The sequence below is a fragment of the Rhamphochromis longiceps genome, linkage group LG19, assembly GCF_057381845.1.
Source record: "Rhamphochromis longiceps isolate RC_006_pf linkage group LG19, R_longiceps_female_GT1.1, whole genome shotgun sequence".
NCBI lineage: Eukaryota > Metazoa > Chordata > Actinopteri > Cichliformes > Cichlidae > Rhamphochromis > Rhamphochromis longiceps.
The window spans coordinates 3743895-3761634 of record NC_140575.1 but is presented as its reverse complement, the minus strand read 5'-3'; the positions used below and the strand labels follow the sequence as shown (position 1 = coordinate 3761634).

The 17740-nt window shown below is 39.0% G+C and overlaps 2 protein-coding genes and 1 long non-coding RNA gene across 3 annotated transcripts in view; 1 reads left to right on the top strand and 2 right to left on the bottom strand.

The window, feature by feature from the left end:
- gabrr2a (gamma-aminobutyric acid type A receptor subunit rho2a) overlaps window positions 1-17740 on the bottom strand; it is a 75710-nt gene that overhangs the window by 13919 nt on the left and 44051 nt on the right. Inside the window, exon 5 of the mRNA XM_085391897.1 lies at window positions 16999-17081. Coding sequence (XP_085248023.1) covers window positions 16999-17081 — 83 coding nt within the window. The remainder of the gene's footprint in view (window positions 1-16998; window positions 17082-17740) is intronic.
- On the bottom strand, window positions 6084-11340 carry LOC146646040 (uncharacterized). Its single transcript, XM_085391896.1, has 10 exons — window positions 11000-11340; window positions 10759-10847; window positions 10284-10402; window positions 9767-10183; window positions 9458-9683; window positions 9129-9278; window positions 8216-8433; window positions 7974-8127; window positions 7783-7892; window positions 6084-6879 (listed from the first exon to the last, which is right to left on the bottom strand). Exons 1-10 carry the CDS (start codon window positions 11128-11130, stop codon window positions 6568-6570), a joined length of 1926 nt encoding a protein of 641 aa, XP_085248022.1. The 5' UTR covers window positions 11131-11340; the 3' UTR covers window positions 6084-6567.
- LOC146646039 (uncharacterized) lies at window positions 11370-13219 on the top strand. Its single transcript, XR_014908842.1, has 3 exons — window positions 11370-11761; window positions 12748-12846; window positions 12981-13219. It is a non-coding gene; the product is annotated as an uncharacterized LOC146646039 (long non-coding RNA).

Here is a 17740-nt window from a genome sequence, read left to right as displayed (position 1 = left end):
TCCTACAATCAAGACATCCACTGGATGGCATTTACTTGGCCTAGTTTGATTGCACTTTCAGGGATTTCTGACAACATTTTTTTGTATTAAATATAATTAATTTGCTGTTGCTGAAGTTATATAATGAGAAATGGCAGTTTGTGGGATTTTTCCTGTTTTTATTGTCCTGTTTGTGGTAATGCAAATCTACTACTGGTCCTGGTCCTGTCCTGTCACCATCCTCAATCTGGGGCCTAGTAGACGGAGGAGACATCTGGAAAAAAAAGCAGGGTAAGAGGAGTGGCCTGCGCTTCTTCATTAATGCCCATTCACTCGCCAACGAAACAGACTCAAACAGACTCAAACAGACTCAGCCAATAGCTTCGGTCGAGGATGCAGGATTGACAGCTGCGTGGTGATTGGCGGAAAACAACACCGACTGGCAGTGGAGCTAGAGGGGTGTTTATTGTTGGCCACAGAGGTCCCTAACCCTAACCAGCATCCAGACTGATGGTGAAACAACTAGTAACTTAGTGTTCCAACTTTCAGAAGAAGGAACTGGTTTCACAGATAGAGATCGACGAGGTGCAACACAAATGATATGGCAAGGGGGAGCCAGGTGGGAGATATCATCACCCCCACCCAAGATTGGGCACCAAGTATGAAGTAGTGACCTGAAAGATAGGATCATGGCAAAGCTGGAAAGCTGGACCGTACGAAGCCGGTTACCAAGATTGCATGAAGTACCCTCTGAAGATCTACTAGAAGATGTGAATGCAGCACTATGTACAATCCCTACTGCAACCATCATCGAGACTAATCAGCTGATCTACACAACAGCAGCATTAATCAGTGAGATGCTTGGCTATAAGATGAAAAGCCAGAAGGAACAGTACCCTACATTGAGAAGGAGATTAGAAGCCAAGATCAAGTTAGCACAGAGGGAAGTTGGCCAACTATCGGCGTTACAGAAAGGTGTGATGAAGAAGGTGCCGAAGAAGTACAGCAAGCAGTCCATACCTGAGGCCTTGGAAACTGCCAAGCAAAGACTCACAGCCTTGGCCAACTACTTGAAGAGGTATACCAGAGAAATAGAGGGCAGGAGAACAAACCAGCTGTACTCCACCAAACCATCCAAGGTGTACTCTCAATGGCAGGGGAAGAATATGAGAACAGCACCACCAAGGCTGGAGACAGAGTAATACTGGAACAGCATAAGTCAGAGGGATGCAACCTACAATGGCAATGCTCAGTGGCTAGTGGATCTAAGAGCAGACCACCGCAAACTCCCTGAACAGGGTCCAGTAAGCATTACAGTGGCAAACATCTAGCTGCTGGACAGCAACAGGCCATGACATGATTCATGCCTACTGGCTGAAGAAGCTGATTGCACTCCATGAGCATCTGGCAGCAAAAATGAACAGGCTCCTAAGGGATGAAACACAGAGAATGGCCCGACAGTCCTGATCCCCAATACCAGAGGCGTAAAACACCAGCTCCTGGTATATGGAGCAGTCACCTGAGACTGCAAGACTAGGCTGGCCAACCTGTGCACTGCCTGGATTGACTACAAGGCCTATGACTTGATGCCCCACACATGGATCCTGGAATGCCTAGAACTATACAAGATTAACAGGATCCTAAGCGTCTTCATCAGGAACTCAGTGGGGATGTGGTGAACAGCACTAGAAGCCAACTTCAAACCAATAGCCGAAGTCACCATCAAGTGCGGGATCTACCAAGGAGTTGCCCATTCCCCACTGCTGTTCTTCACAGGTCTGAACCCGACTACAAAATAGAGCAGTTGTCAGCCACCTCCTCTACATCGATGAAATCAAGCTGTATGCCAGGAGTGAACGAGACATCGATTCACTGATCCACACCACGAAGATATACAGCAACGATATCAGAATGTCAGTTGGACGGTAGTCAGAACTGAAGGATCGCACTACCGGGAGACAACATTGCAGACATTGAGGACAGCTACAAGTATTTGGAAATCCCACAAGCAAATGGAATCAGGAAGAGGCCACTTGGAAAGCTGCAACCACCAAGTACCTGCAGTACAAAAGGTCAGGCAAGTCCTGAAGAGTCAGCGGAATGGTAGGATCAAGATCCGGGGTGTCAACACCTACAAGGTGTTGACAGGAGATAGAAATCAAGAACAAGGAAGACAAGGAAGCTCTTGACCATGTATGGAAGGTTTAACCTCAAATCCAGCACCCTGAGACTGTACGGTAAATGGAAGGAAGGAGGCTGGAGACTAATGAAACTTAGTCTCCAGTAAGTTCAATAAGGAAAATCTATGGTCTCACATCTGTCTGCTCCCAGGTGTTGCCGGCCAAATCCAAGCTTTATCACTCCCCCTTTTCCATACTTTTAAGCTGTTTGTGTGATCACTGGTCTAGTCAAATCATTTTCTCCAGGCCAATTAGCATTCATGTCACTTACTTTAAATTTCACTGCGCATCTATCATTCTATCAAGAATGACAAAGAAGTCGAATCAGTACTTCAACTTTTACTGGAGTATTTGTAAAAACTAGCATCTGTACTTCTACTTAAGTACACAATGTCTTTACTTTTGCCACCTCTGCTGATGGATCGTGAATGGATGGTCTGTCAGTTTTATACAATCTGTGGTTTACTTTTTGTCTTTACTTTTACCACCTCTTGGGGTGGGCCGTGATGCCTGGGTTGTGTTGTCCAGTGCCCCACTTGGGCTTCGGATTTGTTCGCAGTCCCCCGGCTTCTGTGGTGTTCTGGGACCTTCTCTCTGGGTGCCATTACTATGTCCAGGGACTGGGATATGCTGGATGACTTACACTAGATCTCCATGGTGGCTCTGGAAACTGGTGCAGACTTTCATGCATGTTTGTCACACAGCATGTTGTTGAGTTGTTTGTACAGCACAAGTTACCACACTACCTGGTGTTTATCTAAGCTAGCGTACACAATGTTTTTAGGGGTGTGCTTATCTTATGTAGATTACGGGTATAACCTCACAAATCTTACACACACACACACACACACACACACACACACACACACACACACACACACACACACACACACACACACACACACACACACACAAAGAGGTTAGAGGAAAAAAATGATGCAGGAGTAATGGTGTTTCAAAATAATACAGACTGTCAGATGCCTCAACCTGTAGTTGATGGTAAATATGACATGTGTGCCTAGTAGCACAGCTCACCCTTAAATTCTCTTCTGAGAAAAATGTATGCTATGACTTTTAAGAATATTGCCTGAGGGAGGTGTGAATAATATAAATTGAAACAAATTAAATTACCAACACAATACCGTGTGGAACTCCAAAATGAACCTTACTGTATGAGGAAGATTTCTCCATTTAGCTGAACAAATTGGAGCATACTGGAATAATATCATTCAAACTACTGTAGCGCAATACCTTTAATACCTCCAGCATGTTCTAGTTGCATTTTTGTCCCACTGAGCACAGTATCTCAAAGCAACACAGGTCAGCTAATCACAGTCTGTTCATAAATCAAATTCTATTAGAACTCATAATACAAATTATTGACTTATTTTTAAGTGATTATTTTCCCCACACGGCACCACTGCAACTGATCTTACACCAAATCCTACTTTCCTTCCCTATGGCCTCAGTTCTGGTAACCTAGGAATGACTGTTCTCTGTAATTATCTGCCAAATGACAGTTCAGTGTACCAAGCCTTCTTGTAATTTCAGGGTGTGGTGCTCCATTGTTCTACTGGGAAATGTCAGTGCTCACGTCAGCAATGACAGTGCAACCTTGGGGGGTGTGATTGGCACTGTTCTGGTCCAATCTGAACCAGAGAGGTGTGTTGTTGTTGGAATTCTTTGACAGCCACAGTTTGTCCACATTCAAGCATAAGAGTGTCTGTAAGTGCACTCGGCACCATAATGGCATAGGCCAGTCTTTCTCAAATGGTGGTATGCGTACCACTAGTGGTACTTGGGCTCTCTCTGGTGGTACGCGGGAAATCTCCATTTTTTTTACGATTAAATAGTAAAAAGAAAAGGTCACAGCCAGACTACAGAGTGCTGGCAGGCTCGTTTCCCTGGGCCTTAAAACTGCAAAGGTGCCATGGTGCTGTCACGCTGACGGTAAAAACACTGCCCTTTTCCGCGGTGCCGCGATCCCAGCCACCATCAATGAGTCGGAGGCTCCCGGGAGAATCGGTAGGGGTGCGGGAGATACTGTCAGTGAGTCAGGATGCGATCCACTTCTTCTGCGAGAGGGCGTTAATCCTTCGCACCCAGCTGGCGAGGCCACCTCGCACCAGCAACTATCGGAGAAAGACGTGAGTGAACAGGAATCCGCCGTCATCTACTCCTAGCAAGGACAGCGTGCTCTCCATGAGCTCGAGAGTGGCACCATCACCCAGGCCCGAGAGAGAGAGGAGTTTCACGGCCTGCTCTATGTGAGAAAGGGAGTAGCACCGCAGTAGCGATGTACTGAGCGCGGTGTATTTTCCTTGGCTGGAGAGATCCCAGAGGAGGGTCATCACATGGCGGGTGGACAGCGGATCCAGCAAGGCCACCACATTTTGTGTCGTTGGCTGAAACACCACGACGAGCAAACTGAGCAAACTGAGTTTCGACGTACACAAACTATGAAGGAGGGTCGTGAAGCCAAAAATCCGGCAGCTTAACCGCCACAGCAAAAATTAAAATGCACAGCTCTGCTATCACTTCCAACATAAATGAAGACAGAAAACTAAACAGCAAAAGCGTTTGCAGGGTTACTGAAGTTGGGCTAGCCGGTATATAATGATGTGGCTAGCTACACAGCTATAGTTAGCATAACATAAACACAGTGAAGCTGGAGGATGAACGCTAACCTTTTTCCACTCGATAAAAGTTAACGTGAAGGTTCCCGATGGTTAGGGACAAATGCAATTGCATGTCGGGATGATTTAAATGGACCAAACTTCAGTCAGGAGAACAACTGAGATAATCCATCCACAATACAAGGTTAGTCATTAATATACTGCTGCATGGGCTGGGCTGTAGTTACATTGTAAGGTTTTACAATGAATAGAGCTTTAAAATGAATAGTGATGATTAAAACCAAGAGAGGATGACAGTGATCACCAACTTTTTTTAGGGGCTTGTTCTAAATAATTAGAACAAAATTCAAAACATTAAAACATGTTAAAAACACAACAGCCTTAATAAATGTAGAATAGTTTGGACATGGAAGCAGGGTTCATATGTCATCACTTAAAGATTGCATATCCCACCTGCTGTGAATGTTTTAATGCAGTACAGTTGTTATTATTATCACTTTTCACATCCTGTTTATGACAGTTAAAATGAATAACATTCATATAAGAAATAAAATTGCCTTGGGTAAACAGTATGTGGTGTTAAATAGGCCTATACTACTGTACTTTAATGTCGGTCATAAGGGTGGTACTTTAAGAGCCATATATTTTATGAGGTGGTACTCATTGTGAAAAGTTTGAGAACCACTGGCATAGGTCGTTATGGAGAATCTTTCCATTAGTCTAACTTTATATCCAGGAGAACCAATGTTCCACATCCTGGTTGTGGAGCACTGAATCAGCTGTTTATCCACTTGTGGTTGTGTGCAGGTGTATAGGATGTCTTGATGCATGCTCAATCATCCAAGTAAGTAAATCCCAAAAAGTTGATTCTGTTCATCTGGACGTACACTGCAAAAATGACTAGTCTATATTTAGGAAAAAAATACTACATTTGATACAAAAAGCACTGAAAACAAGTGAAATTATCTGTCCATGCAGCAAGTTTATTTTACTTAATAAGAAATCTTGAAATAAGATTTTTTAATCCAGAAATAAAAGAACACATTTGAGAATTGAAGAGGGTTAAAATAAGCTTTAAAAAGCTCAATTTAAGATAAAATTACTTTATATCAAGTCCCAAAAGTAAGTTAAATATGCTAAATTACAGTCTTTTTTTATGTTTTGAATTCTTACTTGCAGCAAATGAATGCACTGCAAGAGAAAAATAGTTCTAATACTATGAAAAACTACTCAATATTAGTGAAGTATGATTAATTTGTTTCTTGATTCAGGTTGGCTTATCTTAAAATAGAGCTGAATCAATATTAAATCCAGGCAAAAAAACCTTAAAACAGACCTTTTTCCTAGAATACTCCTTGGCTTCTACTGAAATCACAACCAGGACAGGAGTGATATATGTCAACATTTATTTCTCTCATGAGAACAAAATTCTTTTTTTAAACAATATAGGGCTGCTGCACAATCCCTAAAAGTCTAAATCAACCCTTTAAAAGGCCTAAACAGAGAAAAGAAATTACATTTTTGGCCTTAAACTTTTGTGACAGTCACATAGTCTCACAATGTTGTAAATAATGGCATTACTGACTTAAAACTTTACATGCCTCAGGTAAAGTGTCACTAAGAAAAAAAAACAACAACTTTCATTTGTAAAGCATTATAAGTACAGCCGTTTCTCAGGACATTGCTAGGCAAATTAGGAACAAAGTTGTACAAACGTACTACAAAACTAAACAAACTGCAAATGACCTGATAAAATCCTGCTTGGTATTCACCTATTTTTCAAAGAACGACTTCCACTCAGCTATTGCTTTCTTATATGCACTAGTGGCATCTTGATCATGGATGGCATCAGTTATTACCTCAGTTTGTATGACAGAGAGGACCGTTGCAACACATTTTGGGTATGTTAAGTGCAAGGTGTAGTAATATGCCATCAACACCAACATTCCTTCCCAGAAATCCTCCAAGGGGAGAGTGGTCACTGGTATGTTTCCTACAGCAACAATGCTGGTTGTTCCATCAAAAAGCAGCACTGGGGAGGAGAGAGGCCGCTTCTCCAGGTATAGCATTGCATCTTCACCCGGCTAGAAAAGCACAAAAAAAGGACAAATTCTTCAAGATTTTCAATGAAAGGGTTGCTGTGCATCCAAACAGCTTAAGACACAAAAAGCAATATCAAGAGTTTAGAATGCTCCAACTGATTTACTGTTGGAATAGAAGAAATAAATGTAAAATATCTGACTTACATAAATATGAAATTTTGGAAATGTACACAGCAAAATCTCCAGTGTTAAATTAACACTGGAGAGTGTCTATATGGGTCCACTCCTCTGAGTGTTAAATACAACACTGTTGAGTGTTAAATTAACACTTTGACAGTGTTATATGTTTAAAAGTAACCTAGTCAGTTTTGAAGATTAACAATGGCTAACACTGAGCAGTGCTGATTTTCTAACACTGGAATATTTCTAACATTTTGATTTATTTTCCAGTGTTAGAAAATCAGCACTGCTCAGTGTTAGTCATTGTTAATCTTCAAAACTGACTAGGTTACTTTTAAACATATAACACTGTCAAAAGTGTTAATTTAACACTGGAGATTTTGCTGTGTATTAATTCTGAGCATGAATTTTCTCTAGTTTGCAGCATTTTTATCATGTCTATTTGTGCTTTTTTTCTCATTTGTTTTTTAAAACTATTTCTTTTAACTTTGTTACATATTCTAGTTTTTGAAGGCCTTTTTAAATATATCATTTTACTGCTTCTACTTGTATCCTAACTGCAATGTGCTTTTGCTCTGTGCTGCCTCTCTGGAGTAGGTTTTGAATAACAATTAAGAAATCCTGACTAAGGAGTAATTTAATCCCTGCTGAATTGAACTTCAACCCACTCTTATTAAGCAGGAAAAGCAAAATAATAATATTAATAATAACAATACAAGTAAATGGAGTACAAGTTACAGTGGCTGGTATTGCAGCTGTTCGCACCTTGAGGATATGAAGGAGAGCCTCACTGGCACTTCCCAGCCGCTTTGGTGGTGTAGTTTTTGAAGGAAAAAGAGATGGAAGTGCATTGAAGAGACTGACAGTAAAATCCACTGTGAACGGAGAAAAGTATCTCAACAAAGCAATCCGAACATATCTGATGTGTGGATTTAATGTATGAAAAGGCCACTTACCTCCACGTACATCCAAGGGGAGAGGAGGTTTCAGGACCTTCTTCCAAATGCCATAGAACTGCACCTTCGAACAAAACTCTGCCCATCGACCCTTCATTTGATCTATGTATTTGCAGTTGGAGCCACCAATGATGCGACGCAGTTCATCCATCGCCTATGACAAAGTTGTGCTCAGTTAGTCAAGAACTAACTAAACCTATCCAGAGAAAGCAAGGAATTTAACTGAAGGTAGTTGAACTTACATTTCGTATGTCTTTGAAGCACGGGTATGCTTCAAATATTTTTCTAGGCCTGTCTTCTTCCCTTGTAACATCTGCGTCAATAAAAGCTCGTCTGGCCTCAAACTCCAGGTCCAAAATTTGAGCGACGTCACTTTGGTTGGGTTTTGCATTGGGTTTCCTGTACATGTTGCTCAAGGTTTTGTAATGTCTTGCCTGCATCTTCAGGCTGTCATGGTCTGCTAGGGAAAGCAAAGAGCAATTGTAAGACATGGTGTAACTAGACTAAATTCAGATTTTTCTAATCAGTCATTTCTAGTAAGGTTGCATGGTTGTTTTTAAGTATAATATTTATGAGAATTAATGTTTAGGTTAAATATGTTTGAGTAATGAACTGACCCTATATGTCCTGATCATTTCCCTTTGTGTCCTTTTCTTATAATGATCATGGATTTATGTTAATTGTTAGTTTGAACAGAATCAAATATTAAAACGACAGTTTAAGATGCCCGTGAATAAAACTGTGGTGAAAATAAGGTAAAGGTTGTTTACTGTGTATATCGTTCACATCAGTGTGAACAGTGATTATGAGCTGATGGATAAAAATCTTTTAGGTAATTTGATCTATGACAGAAACACTGTGATAAGGCATGATAGATGTGACCAGCATGAGGATTTACATGTGTAAATAATCAGCACTGAGTAACACCCATTACAACACAAAGTGGTAAAATACTTACTATGGCTAACTGGCAAACTGGAATGAGGGATCTATCATATGTTGATTTTACACACCTACTCGAGTTAATGCCAAACCACTATGATTTATGGAATAAACACTTAGAACGGGGTTCATTGCTGCAACCATATTTTGGAAAGAGCTGTAAGAGGAACCACAGTCAGACTGAGAGGTAGATAAGGGTGATGGTGGACTTACCAACAACATCATCTGGAGGTGCAGTTGAAGGACCTATATCAGACCTGGGTGCAGAGCATGAGGCTGACTTGGATAATAGTGGTAAAGCCAGCGTAGTATTGTTTGACGTAGTTGGTACAGTGGAGGGTAGCGGCAATTGGGATTCTTTCTCTGAGGAAAAAACAGAAGATGAACAGAATGTAATAACAGGGAATAGCTAGAAAGTTAAGGAAAATACTCAACACTGTATAAATCTTGTGATGCACTCTGAACAGAAAACTGAGGGCAGGTGGTCTCTTTGAAGTTTTAGATGTCCAAAAGTCATTAGTACAGCAGACCAAAGTACACACCTGCATTTGAGTTATCCTCGCTGAGGTCATCATTGCTCTCAAGAAGTGTGGTATAGTCACTTGAACCACTTGCTTCACCACTTAGGTCACCTTCAGTCCCATTGTCTGTGTCATCTGAGCTGAAAAGAGTCTTCCTGGGCCTGCCTCGTTGTGGCATGGAGCCCTGCCTCTTCCTTGGAGACTTCATATTTTGGAGTCGTTTGTACAGTTTGGTGTAGATGGTCAGCTGTGGTAAAATAATATATATTTGTACATCCTTTTTTTATCTCACTCAATTTTAGATATTGTAGTGGGTAAAGAATGACTTACGTATGGCATGTGTGTGTCAGCATCACGTAACATGGGGTAATAGTCGACAATCTTCTGTGACATTGCTCTCATTTCGAGTTTGGAGGGGTATGTTACTTCTTTCCCCATGGGACTAGCACGGAGGATTGCAACCATGCTGGTGACGGTGTTCCTTACAAGTCTGCAACATAGCTCCTTCGACATCCTACAGTCCTTTTCCTTTCCACTGTGGAGCAATGCAAAGTACTGACTGCGCACCATGTCCAACTCTGAATCTGTATACACCACATACTCTGGTGGGTCTGGCATTTTCATTTTTTTGTCAGCAGTGTAGGAAATGGGAGTGGAAGTTTGAGGCTGACATTGTGACACATCAAAGCCGAAGGGGTTACTCTCGCTTCGATGGAAAGTGTTGGCATCTTGGTCAGTACTCTTAAACTATAACAGTTGTGGGATATAAACAAAAATACACAATTAGGCAAATTAATGCTAGACAATATGGACAGTAATCATCTTCTTAGTGGTATAATGTGTTTACCTTTTGGCTGATAAAATCCCAAATCTTCTTTCTACGGAAGAAATTTTCATGGCCCGGAAAAAGATCCTTTAGGTCATCCCGGGTAAAGCTTCTCAAAGTTTCCTCATCAATATTCGCAGCTGTAAAAGAGAAAAACAACTTCAAAAGTGATATTTATTTCTCTTTTCCTGGGCGTGGCTTATTACATGTCGAGGTCATTTTTTGTCAATAAATGTATTTTAGCAATAAGTAATATTAACAGGATAAAATGTCAAACTTAAAACAGTTTATCAAATATTTGGGAATGCAATAAAACTATTTTTGGGTGTCTTCAAGAATGATGTTCCACGTCTATTTAGGCAAAGACAGCTCAAGGCTATAATGTGGATAAAGGTCAGAGTAGAGTGCAATCCTAGCTCCAAGTTTCAGAAATGATGCTAACAGATGCTAAGGCTGCTTAGCTAACGTACCAAAATAACTGAAAAATAAGACTTACCCTGCAACACAGACAGTATGGCATCGTCAAACTTGTCCATGCCGTGACAGCAGTTCTCTAGTTCGTTCCAAAGCCTCCACTCACAGTGCCTGGAAATATCCTACAGCTTAAATAAGATCATTTAGCTAAAGTTAACACATTAGCTAGATTGCTAACTAGCAGCAGCCCTCACAAAACACGACTTTATCTTAATAACACCGTTGTACCATAGTATTTTTCAAATCAACTTAATGTTACCAACCTTAAATTACTGTTCACTTTGTTTAGATAAATAATTTTGATCTTCCTAACGGTCCTGATGGTTAACAAAGCAGGGGAAAAGAGTTTGTCCCGCGTGAAAGTAACGTCACGACAGGAACTGAGAATGCGCATGCAGAAAATTATTTATATTTAATTTTTTTTAAGTAAAAAAAAAGAAAAGAAAAATATAAATTCAGTCTTAAACACTTATTGCCTAAAAATAAATATAACTGATGTAATTTAAACCTGAAAAATTGGATAATTAAGGATACATATATTTTAAAAATTGCCTACCTTTCCCATGGTCCCACACTCTCATCTGTGGCCTTCAGTGGAGAGCGGTAAAGTATGCTGTATGGCTACTGCGCGAAAACAGTTCACCATGGCGCTCTGGAGATGTATGATCTGTTTTATCTTTGTTTCTTTAACTCTGAAGGTGCTCCTTAGCCACATAAATGCAGCTCATGGTCGAAGGCAGGATTTTTGGGTTTACTGTGGAATAGATGGCTGTGAACAAGATTTCAGAGTTTTTAACTCATTCTTTCGCCACATTAAACGGACGCACCCTCTGTATTTGACGAATGGAAGCCCACCAAGAGGATGGAGGATCCCCCCAACATCCCACTCTTTAGGATCGGAAAATTTTGGTGTTTCAGTCTTTGCCAACTGTAGTACTGCAACAACAACCAGCACCGTGGAAATATCAACTGGTGGATCTTTGGCTGAAGTGCAGGAGCCTCAGGTTGTTGACAGCCCGATCACGGTAAGTGTTAAACTAAATAAAATGTAGTGTGGCTTCTGATGACAAATTTAGCTATGTCTAACTCCTCGTATTTGGTCCTATATTACTTTTAATCCTTTTCTCCATTTTTAGTCAAGAGAAATTTAACGAGATCTCGCGATATTATACCGCTAGATATTGTTCTTCAAACTGTTACAAGCGATTTCCACCATGGTTGGATTTTAAATCACAATTTCATCCTGCAGGATGAAATAAAAAACAAATAAACAGAATAGCAGTTCAGTGTAGATAGTACAGGCTATGCTGCAGCCGGAGAAGGCACACACTCTGCGGCTGGCATGTCTCCTGGTGAAGTTTGCATCAAAGACACTCTCAGCGCGCTTAAATCGTTCAATGTGGCAGCAATTTGGGTATCTCGTAGGAATTATAAGTGGTGAATACGGTTTCAGGTAAGACACAGAGTATTTGGAAGCACTGTAAAAAAAATCTGTTGGCCAGAAATACTGCCAAAACATGGATAAGAATGATTTTTTTGAAAATTAAATAAATTAATAAATGCATACAATAAAATATATCCATATACTAATACTAACATAAATTCTGAGTGCAAATCTAAATTACGTGATTTAAAAATACATAAATAATTTAATAAATACAACAAACATGTAAAGAAACTAATATCTAAGTGCAAACAAAAATTCATTATTTAAAAAGATAAAATCTCATTCTCATGAATCCAATCCCTAGCCTCATCAAAACAATGGACAACCCCTTTTTTATTGTTTCTTTGTCTTTGATTTCTTTTCCATTTCTTTTTTCTTTATTCCAAAGAATGAATATTATATTATCTTATATTATATTGAATATTCACAACTGTAACACTAGTCACTGTCATGCACTTTGTTTTTTAATGGACCAATCATTAGGTGTAACTGATTATACCTGTTATGTAAGAATTTCTATAATTGGCCAGGAGTTTGGAGTAACTTTGTTTTTCTGCTCTAAAGGAAGAAGCTGTTGCTACAACATCCTTTACCAGACATGATATTACCAGATCTGCTGCAGCTTTTACTATCTGTGTTCAAGAACAGTGCCACTTATCACAGGTATGTTATAGTCTTAATGGATCAATACATTACATAAGGCAATCAATGTCTTACTTGTTCATAATGGAATTCAGAATTATTATTATTTTATATAAATGCAGAATAAGTTACTTTTATTTCAAATGTTTTCACAGAGAACGGTCAAACATATCATCTCAGGAGTGCAACAGTATCAGGCTGTTCTTTTGGATACGCTCAAGGAAAGAATGAAGACAGTGTTTGAAGATAATGCCGAGGGAACCACTCAGCTTCAAGATGAGGCTTTGGCTACATTTGATAAATTCATGGATCCTTTCTCCACCATTGCATATGGACAGAGTAGAGCCATAGGGGAAATGTTCTGTCCAGTCAACGCAGAGGAAGTAGTAGTATCCCAGAAGATATGTTGTGTAAAGCAAGGTCTTTCAAGGGTCATGTCTTTAAGGAACAAAAGTTTTTACTATGTACCATTAATTGAAAGTCTAAAGCAGTTAATGACTAATGAGAGAATCTTTACCATGTTGAACACTGCACCACAAAGAAGCAGAGAGGGATTCTTCTATGATTTTAGAGACGGGTCCCTCTTTACATCTCACCCCTTGTTTTCTCAGAGGCCAAATGCATTGCAATTAATACTGTACACAGATGAAATTGAAATATGTAACCCCTTAGGGTCCCATGCTTCTGCAAACAAATTGGTCATGTTTTATTATACTTTAGGAAATATTGATCCAAAATTTAGGTCAAAGTTAGCTGCAATACGACTTCTTGCTATTGCTAAAGCAAATGACATTTCTCAGTGGGGTATTGATGTTGTACTGAAAAGAATACTTCAAGATCTATCACTGCTTTACAATGGTGTAAGGATTAAAATGTCAAATGGTGAAATTGAATTGTTTGGTGCTGTTATAGCCATTTGCGGAGACACGCTAGCACAGCATGAGCTTGCTGGCTTTAAAGAAGGGATTGGTTTTGCTTATAGCAAATGTAGACACTGTGAATGCAACTTTGATGATATGCAAAGTGTTTTTGAGGAGAAGAAGTTTGTTCAAAGAACTCTGGAGAAACATATGAGGCAGTGTTTTGAATTAGATAAAGCAAGCACAGATTTATTGAAAGCGTCCCTCAAAACTACTTATGGAATTAATAGAAGAAGCAGACTAGTTGATGTTCCTGCATTTGACCTGATCAAACAAACTCCACAGGACATAATGCATGTTATTTTTGAAGGTGTTGCATCAATGGAAGTTAAATTTGTATTAAAACACCTAATTCTCTCAGGACAATTGGAATTAGACAAGTTTAATTCAGACATTCAAAATTTTCCTTACTCACCTCTTGAAATACGGGATAAACCATGTCCTATTAGCTTTGGCACTTTAGCGGCTAACGACAACAAATTGAAACAGTCTTGTGGACAGATGCTAATTCTTTTAAAAATATTACTTTTTCTTTTGTATGGTGTGGAGAGTGAGTATGTTGTATTTATTAGAAAGTTAATTATGATAATTCAAATAGTTCTTGCTCCCATTATTTCTTTACAAACTGTATTGCAACTGAGAAGTATGATTGAAGAACACCTGTATCAGTTCAGTTCAGCATCTTCCCAGTCAAATCTTATCCCTTGGACCTTTAATAAGGAGTATGTGCATGCGCTTTGAGGCAAAGCACTCCTATTTTAAACAGTGGGCTTCTAAGTTAAATTTTAAAAATATTTGTAAATCCCTTGCAAACCACAATCAATTTCTTGAGTGTTGTCAAAATGAAATAGGCACTGAACATCCTATTTTTGCGAAAGAAAAGGAATCCGGGCCAGTATCAGCTAAAAATAATGAATATGTTAGGAAAAAAATTAAAGAATTTTTTGGAATAGATGTCATGCAGTCTGTTGTCTCAGTGAAATGGTATGTTCTAAATGGCAATAAATACATTGCTGGGAAGTCCATGATTATTGCAGATGTGGATGGCACTTTCCCTGTGTTTGGACTGATAAAGGATATCTTTTTGATTGACTCATCTTTTATTGCTTTTGAGTACCAACGCTATGAAACTTTGAATTTAAATGAAGACTTATTGGCATATGAAGTAACTGTGCCCATTGTTGCTCAAGCTACAGAATTAGCCCATGAGCTCATTGATTATACTTCATACTTTTCTATTAGTTTTAGGGACAGTGTGTTTGTGCTAATCAAATACAGTCTTTCTGATATTATTTCCCATAGAAATCACCCTTAAGATTAGGGTTGCACCAAGTATTGGCTTAGTGTAGTTTGTGATGATATAAGTTGACAGTCATTAAATGTTCGCTAAACCAATGTCAATGTTGTACCACATAATGCTGGCATGCTGGGACAAACAGCTGTCTTTGAAATGTGATTTGTATCATAAATTGTGGTTAATTTTTTTCCTTTATATGTACAACTTTGAAGTCAGACATGATTTTGAATAAATCATATTTTCCACAGGTGCCTTGTGTGAATTTCCAAAATCAAGCAAATTGAGTTTGTCACTCTATCTTGAAACAAGTGATATTTTGAGAGACATCTGGTGAGAGACCTAATGTAGGCTATTTTAAGAGCTATTCTTCCCATTTCTGGATTTCTGTACTAATATAGACACAATTATATGGTTATTCTCAATTTAAGTTTATTATCTAAAATCCAGACTTAGAAACAAGTAAATCTTTTTTAAAACAAGGCAAATAATCTGGCCTGTCTAAAAATAGGATTTTAAATCATGGCAAGCACCAGATAATTTGCAGTGTAGCGTTTTCAGTGGGAGAAACGTTTCATCACTCCTCCAAGTGACTTCTTCAGTCTCAGCTGACTGCAGGTTTCCCCAATCTTATAAACAGTACATTTGCATAATGACTGAAACCAGCCCACTGAAGGAACAATGTGAATGGTACTCATGGCCAATGATCAATGGGCTTTGATCAGTGGTTTTTGATCAATGTTCATGACAATTTGCATGTTAATGATCAAGGACCTGACCTCACAGCTCAATTGTTAGCATAAAGTCAGTAACATTTTTTTAAACGGCAACTTCAAATGTAGCATTTCTATGAGGTCAACAAATATACATACATACAAACTGTTTGTGTGCAGTTTGTTGCACACTGAGTCTGCTAGCTTCTTAATGGTCCAAGGAGAGAAAAGAGTACGAGCGAGTACGAGCTAATCCATACATAGAAAAATGAGGCTGACAGGACAGGAGAGGAAGAAGAGAGGTGATATTTAAAGGTAAGGACTGCACAGTAGGAATTTGATAAGCTGAAAAAATAAAGGAAGCATATGATGTGAAGTTATGTCTTTTGATATTTTTGATATACTGAAAAGTCTTGCTAAACAAATTGAGGTGTTTAACAATTTTGTGTTATTTAAAAGGTTGCAAAAACACTCTGAAGTTTAATTTGCCATATTGGAATGGATTTAAAGTGAAGAACATTGTGTTAGACTGGTGCACAGTGGCTATGGGTTGCATAATGGGGAGCAGACATTAATTTGAATTTAAGTATATGATGCTTAGATGAATTCAGTGAATGTGGTTCACCAACTTTATGTAGTTTTGCTACATAAAGTTGGTATTAGCATGGCAGCTGATCACAGCCTGTACACCAAGAAAAGTTTTGATTCTTTTCCTCAGACTGAGGTAACAGAAAATAGAGCTACTTTTAAAAATTCACCCTTTTTTTTACTCTGCTTGCTTGCTGAGTATATTACATTACATTAATATAGCACGAGGTTCAGTTGGCTTTACATAAAAAACAGCTGGGGCAAATGTTTTCAAAAAGATCTACTTTTACTTTCTTCTGAGCACATTTCAGAGTCTGTTTCTTTGCTTTTTACTTTTGACTTTTACTTGAGTAAAGAATTTGAATCAGTACTTCAACTTTTACTGGAGTACTTTGTAACCCTGTCTGCACTTTTGCCACCTCTGCTGATGCATCAAGATGATGGTCTGTCAGTTTTATACTGGTTTAACTGCAATTCTCCTAACATGTATGGAGAAAAGTTCAAATATAGAGGAACTGTTACAAAAAACAAAACAAAGAAATAGCAGAGTACATGGTAGACAATACAATTTAAAAAGAAGATAATATATTGATATTTACTAATAATAATGAAATACTTGATATGTGCACCATTTTATCATCAGATGAAATTTACTTACAACTCTCCAGCTCCAGTGAACAGGTTTGAGAATCCAGAGGAAAGCGACTGAAGTCCATGTTACAGGCTGCTGTTACTGTTACTCTGTGAGCAAACAATGCACCAATAGAGGGACACAGTGAGAGTAGTGCACACTGTAAATTCACATGTGACAAAATGAAGAATATCAATTTATCAGAAGACAAGTGGAAAAGACCCTCACAGTGACACGGTCAGAACCAGGATTAGAGTTTGGTTGTCATCACAGCATATTTCATATTTCTGTGGAATGAATTATAATACAGATATAATTTGTGCCCCTTCATGTACCACATCATTAGCTGGGTTGGACCTCTTCAGAAATATCTTAATTCTATGTTGCATAAATTCTACAAGGTGCTGGAAACATTGCAGACTTTTGGTCCACATATTGACATGATTACATTTGTCAGCTATATATCCATGATATCCATTCCATCACATGCTCTATTGAATTGAGATGAGGTGACTATGGAGGCCATTTTAGTACAGTGAACTCATCGTCATGTTCAAGAAACCAGTTTGAGATTATCTGGGCTTTGTGACATGATGTGTTACCTGCTGGAAGCAGCCATTAGAAGATGGGCATAGTATAATTGTAATGAGATGAATAATATCAGCAGCAATACTCAGGCAGGCTGTGAAATTTAAATGCTGCTCAATTGATACTAAGTGCCCCAGAGAGCATCATGAAAATATCCCCCACACATTACACCACTGCTGGC

Coding starts and splice junctions, on each gene's coding strand:
- LOC146646040 (XM_085391896.1), bottom strand. CDS start 11,130: ATGCGCATTCTCAGTTCCTGTCGTGACGTTACTTTCACGCGGGACAAA. Junction 7,893..7,973: donor CCCCTTGGATGTACGTGGAG/GTAAGTGGCCTT, acceptor CTCCGTTCACAG/TGGATTTTACTGTCAGTCTC. Junction 6,880..7,782: donor CTCTCCTTCATATCCTCAAG/GTGCGAACAGCT, acceptor GTGCTTTTCTAG/CCGGGTGAAGATGCAATGCT.